This window comes from Procambarus clarkii, chromosome 28, assembly GCF_040958095.1.
Source record: "Procambarus clarkii isolate CNS0578487 chromosome 28, FALCON_Pclarkii_2.0, whole genome shotgun sequence".
Lineage (NCBI taxonomy): Eukaryota > Metazoa > Arthropoda > Malacostraca > Decapoda > Cambaridae > Procambarus > Procambarus clarkii.
The window spans coordinates 45,135,235-45,150,581 of record NC_091177.1 but is presented as its reverse complement, the minus strand read 5'-3'; the positions used below and the strand labels follow the sequence as shown (position 1 = coordinate 45,150,581).

At 45.2% G+C, this 15,347-nt stretch overlaps 2 protein-coding genes across 2 annotated transcripts; one reads left to right on the top strand and one right to left on the bottom strand.

Moving 5' to 3' along the window:
* Positions 1-1,403: 1,403 nt before the first annotated feature.
* Positions 1,404-8,357, bottom strand: LOC138369499 (variable charge X-linked protein 3B-like). The gene is made up of 2 exons (XM_069332757.1): positions 8,315-8,357; positions 1,404-2,146 (listed from the first exon to the last, which is right to left on the bottom strand). The coding sequence occupies exons 1-2, from the start codon at positions 8,355-8,357 to the stop codon at positions 1,404-1,406; spliced, it is 786 nt and encodes a 261-aa protein (XP_069188858.1).
* Positions 8,358-13,866: 5,509 nt separating this feature from the next.
* Positions 13,867-14,418, top strand: LOC138369498 (uncharacterized). The gene has a single exon (XM_069332756.1). The coding sequence runs from the start codon at positions 13,867-13,869 to the stop codon at positions 14,416-14,418; it is 552 nt and encodes a 183-aa protein (XP_069188857.1).
* Positions 14,419-15,347: the final 929 nt, after the last annotated feature.

Sequence of the window (15,347 nt, the reverse complement as noted above, 5' to 3'; positions counted from 1 at the left end):
TCTGAAACAAAAATACGTGCTCAACATAACTGTGTGAGTTTGCATGAGAGGAGAACAAATGTTGTAAATATTATTTATTTAATTATTTATTTATATACAAGAAAGTACATTGGGGGGTTAACAGAGAACTCAGAAATTAAGTTGAAGTTACAGTCTTGTAAAGGCACTAGCACGCATAGCGTTTCGGGCATTAAATTATTATTTAATTACTTTTAATCATCAGATAATTCCTCAAAACCTGTTGAAAATGTGCGAAGCTTCAGACCACTCTCAAGAAGTGGTCTTCCCGCGTCTCCACCAGGAAGGCCGTGTACAATCACAGCTTCAAGAAACTGTGGCGTCATCAGAGAACAATCTCACCGGAACAATCAGTGGACGTCAGCCGCAGTAATCTCCTGGTCAGGGCAGAGCTGTGTGTCTCGAGAGGAACAAACATGGAGTGAAGAGTTAAGAGTCCGCAACATCTCGGTGAGGACCAGGAGTCTGTGTTCTGGTCCGGCGAGGCCAGCAGCGCATAAGGCGATACCCAGCCCACAGTCAGCCTCCAGGTCGGTCTCTATACTCTACACAGCCGCCAGGTCGGTCTCTATACTCTACACAGCCTCCAGGTCGGTCTCTATACTCTACACAGCCGCCAGGTCGGTCTCTATACTCTACACAGCCTCCAGGTCGGTCTCTATACTCTACACAACCTCCATGTTGGTCTCTATACTCTACACAACATCCATGTTGGTCTCTATACTCTACACAACATCCATGTTGGTCTCTATACTCTACACAGCCGCCAGGTCGGTCTCTATACTCTACACAGCCGCCAGGTCCGTCTCTATACTCTACACAACATCCATGTTGGTCTCTATACTCTACACAACATCCATGTTGGTCTCTATACTCTACACAGCCGCCAGGTCGGTCTCTATACTCTACACAACCTCCATGTTGGTCTCTATACTCTACACAACCTCCATGTTGGTCTCTATACTCTACACAGCCGCCAGGTCGGTCTCTATACTCTACACAGCCGCCAGGTCGGTCTCTATACTCTACACAGCCACCAGGTCGGTCTCTATACTCTACACAGCCTCCAGGTCGGTCTCTATACTCTACACAGCCGCCAAGTCGGTCTCTATACTCTACACAGCCGCCAGGTCGGTCTCTATACTCTACACAACCTCCATGTTGGTCTCTATACTCTACACAACCTCCATGTTGGTCTCTATACTCTACACAGCCGCCAGGTCGGTCTCTATACTCTACACAACCTCCATGTTGGTCTCTATACTCTACACAGCCGCCAGGTTGGTCTCTATACTCTACACAGCCGCCAGGTCGGTCTCTATACTCTACACAACCTCCATGTCGGTCTCTATACTCTACACAACCTCCATGTTGGTCTCTATACTCTACACAGCCGCCAGGTCGGTCTCTATAATCAACACAGGTTTCTGATCGGTCTCTATAATCAACACAGCCGCCAGGATGGTCTCTATAATCAACACAGCCGCCAGGTCGGTCTCTATAATCAATACAGCCGCCAGGTCGGTCTCTATAATCAACACAGGTTTCTGATCGGTCTCTATAATCAACACAGCCTCCAGGTCGGTCTCTATAATCAACACAGCCTTTTGATCGGTCTCTATAATCAACACAGCCGCCAGGTCGGTCTCTATAATCAACACAACTTCCAGGTCGGTCTCTATAATTAACACAGCCTCCAGGTCGGTCTCTATAATCAGCACAGCCTTCAGATCGGTCTCTATAATCAACACAGCCTCCAGGTCGGTCTCTATAATCAACACAGCCTCCAGATCGGTCTCTATAATTAACACAGCCTCCAGGTCAGTCTCTATAATCAACACAGCCTCCAGATCGGTCTCTATAATCAACACAGCCTCCAGGTCGGTCTCTATAATCACCACAGCCTCCAGGTCGGTCTCTATAATCAGCACAGCCTCCAGGTCGGTCTCTATAATCAACACAGCCTCCAGGTCGGTCTCTATAATCAACACAGCCTCCAGGTCGGTCTCTATAATAAAGACAGCCTCCAGGTCTGTCTCTATAATCAACACAGCCTCCAGGTCGGTCTCTATAATCAACACAGCCTCCAGGTCAGTCTCTATAATCAACACAGCCTCCAGGTCTGTCTCTATAATCAACACAGCCTATAGGTCGGTCTCTATAATTAACACAGCCTCCAGGTCGGTCTCTATAATCAACACAGCCTCCAGGTTGGTCTTTATAATCAACACAGCCTCCAGGTCGGTCTCAATAATGAACACAGCCTCCAGGTCGGTCTCTATAATGAACACAACCTCCAGGTTGTTCTTTATAATCAACACAGCCTCCAGGTCGGTCTCTATAATGAACACAGCCTCCAGGTTGGTCTTTATAATCAACACAGCCTTGAGGGCGGTCTCTGTATTAAACAGAGCCATCCACCTGATCTCTGTTATGAACACGGACCCCAGTTTGGGCTCTACTCAACATAGCCGCAAGTTTGGGCTCTACTCAACATAGCCGCATGTTTGGGCTCTGTATGCAACACGGTCAACATACTCTCCAGCACGGTTCCAATACTTAAGACAATCACCAACTTGGTCTCTATACTCATAGCAGCCTCCTGATTGGTACTAAATAAATTTAACCCAATAAGATGTATGGTAATAACAGCTGGGTGCACCAGGGACGGTCCTTGAACCCTTTCTTGCTATACTCTTTCTAAATTACTGAATAATTAATGACTTCATCAATCGCTAAATTCGTAACTTCTACAAAGCTGTGACAAGATCCAACAGCCTGAGATTATACGAGTACCAGAAGTGGACACCTTGGTCCGCTGACAGTCACCAGGGACACCCAGACGGTGGACACCTTGGTCCGCTGACTGTCACCAGGGACACCCAGAAGGTGGACACCTTGGTCCGCTGACAGTCACCAGGTACACCCAGAAGGTGGACATCTTGGTCCGCTGACAGTCACCAGGGACACCCAGAAAGTGGACACCTTGGTCCGCTGACTGTCACTAGGGACACGGAAGTAGAGTTTTGATGAAGATTGTACATAAATGTATGACAATGTAATCTGGGAGCAACAATAATGATGAATAAAACATGGGGTAGGCACGGGAGACATCTCCCGTCACGCAGGATACAGTCGCAACCTCCACAGATCTCCAGTATCATCTATTGATACAGGTAATGGCTCAAAAGGGCCACAACTTACGGGGTGACAACAACCTGTCCTCTTAAAAATAACGTCGCTTCTGGCTGTTTACCCGTATGGCCGAAAGTGGACATAATTGGAAAATGAAAAAAAATAATAAATTTTAGATTTTTTTTTTCAACAAAAGTAAGTTAAGGGTCCTAAGGTAGGTTAGGTGAGCAGGAAATTCTCATAGAGTTTCAAAACGTTATGAAAAACGTTAATGGAAAGATTCCTCTTCTAACCTTGCCGAGTAGGCCGGACGACTCAAACAGAAAAGGGGACAGTACGTCACTTTTGTGAGTCGATTTAATCTCAAAATACTTCTAAATTTGTACCATAGAGCACATACGAGCGAAAAGTGACGTTAGTTTTAAGAGGATGGGTTGGAATTGCCCGTGCCACCTTTTGGGTGCCTTAATCTTCATCAATCAATCAACAGGCAGGAACCACACGCCGAGGATTACTCCCACACAGCTGTCTCCCTCGTGGCTCTTACCGCCTCTCTTCGCTTCCTGCTCAACCTTTCCCTCTCAGATCTCAGGTATACTTCTCTCTCAGCGGCTAACACTTGGGCTGGACGGTAGAGCGACGGTCTCGCTTTATGCAGGTAGGCGTTCAATCCCCGATCGTCCAAGTAGTTGGGCACCATTCCTTCCCCCCGTCCCATCACAAAATCCTTATCCTGATCCCTTCCAAGTGCTGTATAGTCATAATAGCTTGGCGCTTTCACCTGATAGCTCTATCTCAGCGGATCCTTCCCCGCCCAGCTCTCAAATATACATTTTTTCCCTTTCTCAATCTCAGCTCTCTCTCTTCTCCCCCTCTTTTATCTCTGCTGTAGTCCCCCCCCCACTCTCGGGGTTCAGGGCTCCCCCCACCCTTCTCTCCCCCCTGCTGTATACACCCTTCCCCTGTTATATGCTTCGCCATTATTTTAAGCTTAGTTTGATATTAAACTTTTTTCACAATTTGTGTTTAAAAGAGTCCTTATCTCCTCTGACATTCGGGAAGCTTTGGGACATTTTTACTCGAGCTCTGCGGTGTTTTATTGCCGCCGGCGACCTGATCTGAATGTTAATGTGGGCGGCCCCAGGGCGGCCCCAGGGCGGCCCCTGCTGCTGCCTCAGACCCGCAGTACACGGCTGTGACTCCTTGTCTGATTGTCTCCCATGTTGATGTGTACAGGCGGAGGGGAGGGAGAGAGAGAGAGAGAGAGAGGAGAGAGAGAGAGAGAGAGAGAGAGAGAGAGAGAGAGAGAGAGAGAGAGAGAGAGAGAGAGAGAGAGAGAGAGCGAGAAAGAGAGAGAGAGAGAGAGAGAGAGAGAGAAGAGAGAGAGAGAGAGAGAGAGAGAGAGAGAGAGAGAGAGAGAGAGAGAGAGTAAGACTTTTTTCTCGATGGTACCCATGTAGAAGTTTGCAAACTGGACACCTAGGGGAGAACCCATGGCGACCCCATCTACTTGCTTATACATGTGCCCATCCGGGCTCAAGAAGGGTGCCTCTTTAGTACAAGCTTGGAGTAGTTTCCTCATGGGCACATGTTTTCGGATGGGCACATGTATAAGCAAGTATATGCATAAGCTGATGCATAAGCAACAGGGCTCCATTAAGGAACATATAATCTCTTCCCCCACAACCAAACCATCGCCAGAGAAATCCTAGTAAACAACACAGAAATCATCGATAGATACAGCGATAGCAGGCGGCTTGACGTTTGCGAGGCACTACACATCAAGAAGTCAACACCAACAATCAACAGCCAATTATTGCACAACTATATTCTACCCACCTCAAGACTCCGCTCCAATATAGAAGCATCAAGAAATATGGACCAATAGGCTTTCTACAAACACTTCTATTCAATATCCATTGTTTCGTGTTCTGTCTTGTGTTGATGAAATTAATACCCTATTAATACTCTTGTTCTGTCTTGTGTTGATGAAATTAATACCCTATTAATACCACATCTTGTTCTGTCTTGTGTTAATGCCACATCACCCCTTCCACCTCACTCAAATGTAGATATAAAATCGGAGATGCGTAAGTTCTATTCAGTTGTGTATGTGTAAACTAAAGTCTTTGAAAATGTAATAAGTTTTACGAAACGCGCTCAAGTGTCGCGTCAGACTAGAAATAAAAATGAATTTTGGAGAATTGATTTTTGAATTACCACCAACAGTGAAAAGAAATGTACGAAAGATTGAGAAAATTCGTGTTAGAATTATTAATCTTACTTTTTCGGTCATATTTAATAATATATGTCTACAGGAAAGACTGCTACCAATATATATATATATATATATATATATATATATATATATATATATATATATATATATATATATATATATATATATATATATATATATTATATATCATCGACAGTGAAGAAAACATAAGAAATATTGAGTATATATATATATACATATATATATATATATATATATATGTCGTACCTAGTAGCCAGAACTCACTTCTCAGCCTACTATACATGGCCCGATTTGCCTAATAAGCCAAGTTTTCCTGAATTAATATATTTTCTCTAAATTTTTTCTTATGAAATGATAAAGCTACCCATTTCATTATGTATGAGGTCAATTTTTTTTCATTGGAGTTAAAATTAACGTAGATATATGACCGAACCTAACCAACCCTACCTAACCTAACCTAACCTATCTCTATAGGTTAGGTTGGGTTATGTAGCCGAAAAAGTTAGGTTAGGTTAGGTTAGGTAGGTTCGGTAGTCGAAAAACAATTAATTCATGAAAACTTGGCTTATTAGGCAAATCGGGCCTTGCATTGTAGGCTGAGAAGTGAGTTCTGGCTACTAGGTACGACATATATATATATATATATATATATATATATATATATATATATATATATATATATATATATATATATATATATATATATATATATATATATATATATATATATATATGCAATTGACGATCACAAAACACTGATCATTTTATGCGGAAAATCCACAGAGAAATATGAAATGAGGTGAACGTTTCGGCTTTGTTAAAACCTTTGTCAACACCAGACAAAGCCGAAACGTTCACCTCATTTCATATTTCTCTGTGGATTTTCCGCATATATATATATATATATGTATATATATATATACTCAATATTTCTTATGTTTTCTTCACTGTCGTTGGTAATGAAAATATCACTTCTCCAAAATTCATTTTTCAATAATGGTGTGACGCTTAGAAGCGTTTCGTAAGGCTTCTTACATTCTCAAAAACTTCTTTACACTTAACACTACACTTAAGTACTAAACTTTTGATACGCTCGATGAACTGTGTATGAAACATTTGACATAACCCTTGCTTTTTATTGGTTTGGGTGAGGTGGGTATTGGGTGAGGTGGGTACATGAGAATGGAAAGAAATATCTTTCAATCAGCGACCGTCCAAGTGGTTGGGCACCATTTTACCTCCCCCCCCCCCCGTACCTTCCTAAATCCTTATTCTGACCCCCTTCCAAGTGCTATATACTCGTAATACCTTGGCGCTTTCCCTTGATAATTCCTTCCTTCCTTCCCTATTGAAGACCTTTTCGACCCAAAAAAACACCTTCATACCTACTTACATGAAGACAAATTTCAACCTGACATGACTTTCTTAACTCCCGATTACTACAGTGGTTCTGGACCTCGCCTTCTCCTTAACCAGCAGTGAGCCAGGAACCTCCCGTTACCGCCCACCTTCAGATCCTCCAGTCCTGCTCTGGGCTAGGAGCCCCTTCATTACCGCCCACCTTCAGATGCTCCAGTCCTGCTCTGGGCTAGGAGCCCCTTCATTACCGCCCACCTTCAGATGCTCCAGTCCTGCTCGGGGCTAGGAGCCCCTCCAGTCCTGCTCTGGGCTAGGAGCCCCTTCATTACCGCCCACCTTCAGGGGCTCCAGTCCTGCTCGGGGCTAGGAGCCCCTCCAGTCCTGCTCGGGGCTAGGAGCCCCTCCAGTCCTGCTCTGGGCTAGGAGCCCCTTCATTACCGCCCACCTTCAGATGCTCCAGTCCTGCTCTGGGCTAGGAGCCCCTTCATTACCGCCCACCTTCAGATGCTCCAGTCCTGCTCGGGGCTAGGAGCCCCTTCATTACCGCCCACCTTCAGATGCTCCAGTCCTGCTCGGGGCTAGGAGCCCCTCCAGTCCTGCTCTGGGCTAGGAGCCCCTTCATTACCGCCCACCTTCAGATGCTCCAGTCCTGCTCGGGGCTAGGAGCCCCTCCAGTCCTGCTCTGGGCTAGGAGCCCCTTCATTACCGCCCACCTTCAGGTGCTCCAGTCCTGCTCGGGGCTAGGAGCCCCTCCAGTCCTGCTCTGGGCTAGGAGCCCCTTCATTACCGCCCACCTTCAGATGCTCCAGTCCTGCTCGGGGCTAGGAGCCCCTCCAGTCCTGCTCTGGGCTAGGAGCCCCTTCATTACCGCCCACCTTCAGGTGCTCCAGTCCTGCTCGGGGCTAGGAGCCCCTCCAGTCCTGCTCGGGGCTAGGAGCCCCTTCATTACCGCCCACCTTCAGATGCTCCAGTCCTGCTCTGGGCTAGGAGCCCCTTCATTACCGCCCACCTTCAGATGCTCCAGTCCTGCTCTGGGCTAGGAGCCCCTTCATTACCGCCCACCTTCAGATGCTCCAGTCCTGCTCTGGGCTAGGAGCCCCTTCATTACCGCCCACCTTCAGATGCTCCAGTCCTGCTCTGGGCTAGGAGCCCCTTCATTACCGCCCACCTTCAGATGCTCCACTCCTGCTCTGGGCTAGGAGCCCCTTCATTACCGCCCACCTTCAGATGCTCCAGTCCTGCTCGGGGCTAGGAGCCCCTTCATTACCGCCCACCTTCAGATGCTCCACTCCTGCTCGGGGCTAGGAGCCCCTCCAGTCCTGCTCTGGGCTAGGAGCCCCTTCATTACCGCCCACCTTCAGGTGCTCCAGTCCTGCTCGGGGCTAGGAGCCCCTCCAGTCCTGCTCTGGGCTAGGAGCCCCTTCATTACCGCCCACCTTCAGATGCTCCAGTCCTGCTCGGGGCTAGGAGCCCCTTCATTACCGCCCACCTTCAGGTGCTCCAGTCCTGCTCGGGGCTAGGAGCCCCTTCATTACCACCCACCTTCAGATGCTCCAGTCCTGCTGTGGTCCCGGAACTCGCTCATTACCGCCCTGCTTTAGATGCTCCGCCGTCACCGCCTCCAGCCATCAACGTCTTGGCTCCCCACACAATGGCCGGTGCTTCTCCTTTACACAGTGAACTGATTGCTAATTAAACTTTCCATGTGGACACGCTGGAGGAGTGCCGGCGCCTCTCTCACCTCTCAACAATTACCTTCTAAACTTCCCCCAGAAATATTCTCTCCTGCCTGTTCAATGTCAGTTCATTATATTGTTTGACTTACACCTAATTATCAGTGTTATTTCGACTGTTTTCTCAGAAACTCTGTACTGTTTTATTCATTTAGTGGTATATAATATTTTATATACAAATATGATTCATTAATCTGTTGAAAACTTGCAATATTACTTAAGACCATCAAAGTTTATGATTCTTTCTGGCAGAAGGTGATGCAAATTTTAAACTAATTTACTCTTCGAGTTTTATTCAAAATTATATTATCAATGTAAATTTGTTACGCACATATACAACGAAATGTATTAATTTTACTTAAATTTTACTCATTGTGAAGGATAACTAGATAAATGTTGTATTACTCAGGTGTATACCAGTACACCAGTACACCAGTATACCAGTATACCAGTATAATAGTACACCAGTACATCAGTGTACCAGTAATCCAGTACACCAGTAATCCAGTACACCAGTATACCGGTACACCAGTACACCAGTACACCATTATACCAGTTCACCAGTATACCAGTATATCAGTATACCAGTATACTAGTACACTAGTATGCCAGTATACCAGTACACCAGTATACCAGTACACCGGTATACCAGTACACCAGTATACCAGCATACCAGTACACCAGTATTCCAGCACACCAGTACACCAGTATACCATTACACCAGTATACCATTACACCAGTATACCAGCATACCAGTACACCAGTATACCAGTACACTAGTATACCAGTACACCAGTATACTAGTATACCAGTACACTAGTACACCAGTAAGCCAGTATACCAGTACACCAGTATACCAGTATACAATTATACCAGTACACCAGTATGCTAGTATACCAGTACACCAATACAGCAGTATACCAGTATACCAGTACACCAGTATACAATTATACCAGTACAGCAGTATACCAGTACACCAGTATACAGTACACCAGTATACTAGTACACCAGTATACCAGTCTACCAGTACACAAGTATACCAGTGTACCAGTACACCAGTACACCAGTACACCAGAATACAATTATACAGGTACACCAGCATACAATTATACCAGTACACCAGTATACCAGTACACCAGTATACTAGTATACCAGTACACCAATACACCAGTACAGCAGTATACCAGTACACCAGCATACCAGTACACCAGTATACCAGTACACCAGTATAATAGTATACCAGTACACTAGTACACCAGTAAGCCAGTATACCAGTACACCAGTATACAATTATACCAGTACACCAGTATACTAGTATACAATTATACCAGTACACCAGTATGCTAGTATACCAGTACACCAATACAGCAGTATACCAGTATACCAGTACACCAGTATACAATTATACCAGTAGAGCAGTATACCAGTACACCAGTATACAGTACACCATTATACTAGTACACCAGTATACCAGTCTACCAGTACACCAGTATACCAGTACACCAGTACACCAGTATACCAGTACACCAGAATACAATTATACCAGTACACCAGCATACAATTATACCAGTGCACCAGTATACCAGTACACCAGTACACCAGTACACCAGTACACCAGTATACTAGTATAACAGTACACCAATACACCAGTACAGCAGTATACCAGTACACCAGTATACCAGTACACCATCATACCAGTACACCAGTATACCAGTATACCAGTACACCAGTATAATAGTATACCAGTACACTAGTACACCAGTAAGCCAGTATACCAGTACACCAGTATACAATTATACCAGTACACCAGTGTACTAGTATACCAGTACAGCAGTATACCAGTATACCAGTACACCAGTATACAATTATACCAGTACAGCAGTATACCAGTACACCAGTATACAGTACACCAGTATACTAGTACACCGGTGTACCAGTACACCAGTATACCAGTGTACCAGTACACCAGTACACCAATATACCAGTACACCAGTATACCAGTACACCAGAATACAATTATACCAGTACACCAGTATACAATTATACCAGTACACCAGTATACCAGTACACCAGTATACCAGTACACCAGTATACTAGTATACCAGTACACCAATACACCAGTACAGCAGTATACCAGTACACCAGTATACCAGTACACCAGTATACCAGTATACCAGTACACCAGCATACCAGTATACCAGTACACCAGTATACCAGTACACCAGTATACTAGTATACAAATATACCAGTACACCAGTATACCAGTACACCAGTACACCAGTATACCAGTATACCAGTACACTAGTACACCAGTACACCAATATACCAGTACACCAGTATACCAGTAGTCCAGTACACCAATACACCAGTATACCAGTATACTAGTATACCAGTACACCAGTATACTAATATACCAGTATACCAGTACACCAATATACCAGTACACCAGTATACCAGTACAACAGTATACCAGTACACCAGTATACCAATATACCAGTACACCAATACACCAGTACACTAGTATACCAGTACACCAGTATACCAGTATACAAGTACACCAGTATACCAGTACATCAGTAAACCAGTACACCGGTATACCAGTACAGCAGTACATCAGTATACCAGTATACTAGTACACCAGTATACTAGTATACCAGTACTCCAATACACCAGTACAGCAGTATACCAGTACACCAGTATGCCAGTATACCAGTGCACCAGTACACCAGCATACCAGTACACCAATATACCAGTACACCAGTATACCAGTAGTCCAGTACACCAGTATACCAATACACCAGTACACCAGTATACCAGTACACCAGTATACTAGTATACCAGTACACCAGTATACTAGTATACCAGTACACCAATACACCAGTACAGCAGTATACCAGTATACCAGTACACCAGTATGCCAGTACACTAGTACACCAGCATACCAGTACACTAGTATACCAGCATACAAGTACACCAGTACACCAGTACACCAGTATACCAGTAAACCAGTACTCCAGTACACCAGTATATCAGTACACCAGTACACCAATATACCAGTACACCAGTATACCAGTACACCAGTATACCAATACACCAGTATACCAGTATACCAGTACACCAGTACACCAGTATACCAGTACATCAGTACACCAGTACACCAGTATACCAGTATACTAGTATACCAGTACACCAGTACACCAGTACACCAGTATACCAGTACACCAGTATACCAATACACCAGTACACCAGCATACCAGTACACTAGTATACCAGCATACAAGTACACCAGTACACCAGTATACCAGTATACCAGTACACCAGTATACCAGTATACCAATACACCAGTACACCAGTACATCAGTACACCAGTACACCAGTACATCAGTACACCAGTACACCAGTATACCAGTATACTCCCGGCGGTGAGACACAGGCCAGCATACCCCGCCCACAGGTAAAGCTACAAAGTCAGTTTATCGCCGACCTTAAAATAAGTCAGTAATTTAAAAAAATATTTTGCAAGCAATTGAAAGGCTGGAGCTTTCATGTGATATATTAGGAAACGCTTTTGTGGGTTTAAGCATAACTAGGCCTAGTTAGGCCTAGCTAGGTGGTGGAGGGTGGAAAGGGGAGGCTGGAGGGTGACTAGTGGTTGTGTCACACGTCAGCAGGTAACTGTTATGTCACACGTCAGCAGGTAAGAATCCACCCAGTCACCAGCATAAGGTCGAAATGCTGCCCGCTAACAACAGTTCAGCAGTTTAATGCTCAACGAATTCAAATTAAGGTGATGTATCAGTGAGGAAGTCAGAAGGAGTCATGAGGACGATTCTAACCTATGCTCTGAGAGCAGCCCGTCCTCCAAACAAAGATCCAAAAGTGATTCCATGCACCCGCCAAACCCCCTGTTTATGAATGAAATGCGGTTTACACACGACTCACAACTGCTGACGTTCGAACATATCCGGAACAAGTGCTTCACTGACGAATTTTGTTCGAATCACAACGCTATAAATGCTTCACCCACGTACTACAAATACAAATAATCGCCAACAGAACCTAAACACCTAACCTAACCTATCCTATGCCTATATATACACAATATGCTAATATATTATAATATTAATTTATACTTGAGAAAATTCCCGTTTTGAATAAACAGCATGTTAACATTTATGAATGCGTCTGTGGGGTTGACCGCTGAATGTAATGGACTTGAGTCGAGGACGGGTTGCTGAGAGCATAGCTTCAAAGTATAGGTTACCTATGTAACCCTAGGGAGTTACATTGCTTTTACCACGTCGTGGTGTAGTGGTCTAAGGCGTTTGCTCGAGGAGTACCCTGAGCACAGCTTCGAATCCTTCTCATGATTCCTACTAATTTTCTAACCAGCTTGACGACTGGGGCTCCGTGACGATATCAACATCGTTGCTAGAGTGGTGACAACGACGCCATCTATTGACCTGCACTCACAACTCCAAGGCATTACGTGTGACGAGAACAACGTAATCTGTTGCCGGAGCGGTGACAGGTTCATCTGTGAAAGGCGAGGTTCGTACCTCCGTTAGGAGGTGAGGTCGATGATGAAGTCCTAATGTGAGTTAAGTAACGATATCAACGCCATCTACATTGTGCATCCGATTATATTTACAGTTTCCCGGTGAGAGGCTGCCAGCCTTTGTTCTCCTTGTATACTTTTAGTCACGCTGATGACTATTATGTCCACAGAGGCGACGTGGAGAGTCTATTGTACTGTGGAAGGTAGTTCACCTTTGGCTGTCCAGGACTCCTGCCTTGTCCCTGTGAAGACAAGCGGCTGCCGTCGGTAGTAGACAGCGTATTGGGTGTGGTACTTGTGTCGTGTTGATGTGTGAACCGACGTACTCGGGATGTGGCCAAGAGGAGTTACTAGACGACAGTACTGGCCGTCTGCTGAGAAGTGCTGCTAGTGTGTAGTCAGACATCTGTCAGGGTGTTAGTGGAGACCCCCCTCCCCCCCTGGACGTATTACATGTGACTCCTGTCAGCTGGTTGCTGAAGACCTCTGCCAGTGTGTTTCTGGAGAGCAGATGTGTGGTATTTGGACATCGTGGTGATACGGTGTGGGACTGGCCCATGTTATTAGGATGGTGAACTCGCCGGAGATCACCACTGAACGCGGATGACGAATACTTGAAGATAGTGGACTCACCGCAATTTGGAGAACACTGCTGATATTAGGCGTCCTATGCGAAAGAGACACTGTACCTAAGTGTAGTAATATGACAAATGATATTGGTGAAGGTGTTATTTAGTCTTGATTACCACCTTTTATTTGCACAAATACTTGCTACCGCATATTCTTGATAACTTACCATTAACATGGGTGGGATCAAAGTAGAAGAGGCTCTGAGGCCCCATAAGCAGACAAAACCCGGGTACTGGCTCCAGCAGGCCATGACAGAACCCGGGTACTGGCTCCAGCAGGCCATGACAGAACCCGGATACTGGCTCCAGCAGGCCATGACAGAACCCGGGTACTGGCTCCAGCAGGCCATGACAGAACCCGGGTACTGGCTCCAGCAGGCCATGACAGAACCCGGATACTGGCTCCAGCAGGCCATGACAGAACCCGGATACTGGCTCCAGCAGGCCATGACAGAACCCGGATACTGGCTCCAGCAGGCCATGACAGAACCCGGATACTGGCTCCAGCAGGCCATGACAGAACCCGGATACTGGCTCCAGCAGGCCATGACAGAACTCGGATACTGGCTCCAGCAGGCCATGACAGAACCCGGATACTGGCTCCAGCAGGCCATGATAGAACCCGGATACTGGCTCCAGCAGGCCATGACAGAACCCGGGTACTGGCTCCAGCAGGCCATGACATGCTCTACCAGACATGATACCGGCCGTGTTAGCAGTCAGTAGGAATGATGTCTGGAGGTTCATTAGTTAGATTGAAAGATATAAGTTTTCCCCGCTAATCACAAGGTATGATAATGGGAATGTTTAGTAATCATCAGGATGATGTCAAGGAGTATGATGTTCTAATCTTCCACCGGTCCTAATGTATGATATGACATCGGATGTTTTAAAGACCACGAGGAATGAAATAAATTGTTTCCAGCAATAGTGAGGCACAATACAGCGTCGTCTGACACGCCAGAAGACGGTCGTCAACACCCTTACGCTTCACGCCCTGAAACTTTACCCTTCTGAAATATAACGTAATAGCCATATGTCGCAGACGTAACCTGCTGATAGCCTGTAACTGTTCAATTTTACCTAACGTATAGACGACATAGCTTGATCCAAGGCGGTAACTCGGCTCAAGTGACGCTCGTCGCGGAAATCGCTTCTCGCGTGCCGCGTTGTTTGGGCCGTGAGGCGGCGTTAGTCCCGTCTGCGTCCCCATAACTCCTGCTTATTGCTCACCAACAACACTTTCTTCACAATTTACACCTGCCCCAATTTTGTAATATTTCTATGCAATATTAAGTAAACAAAAAATATTGGGTAATATAATTATAAATATTAATGTAATTTGGTTCCTGGAAAACGACCAGATATGATGAGAAACATGTAAAACGGTCGAACCGTTGTGAGAATGATAGGTAAGACTACTATATACGGTGAGATATAACTGTAATACGACCAAACATTAAGATAAATACATGCTAAACGATCGGAGATAATGAGAAATACTTGAGAAAACGACCAGAAATGGTGAAAAAATACATACAGGATTACTAGATGGTCTAAAAAGCATGTAAGGACATGTAGAAATAGTGGGAAATACCTACAAGACGACCAGAGATGACGAGGAATATCTACAAGACGACCACAGATGGTGAGGA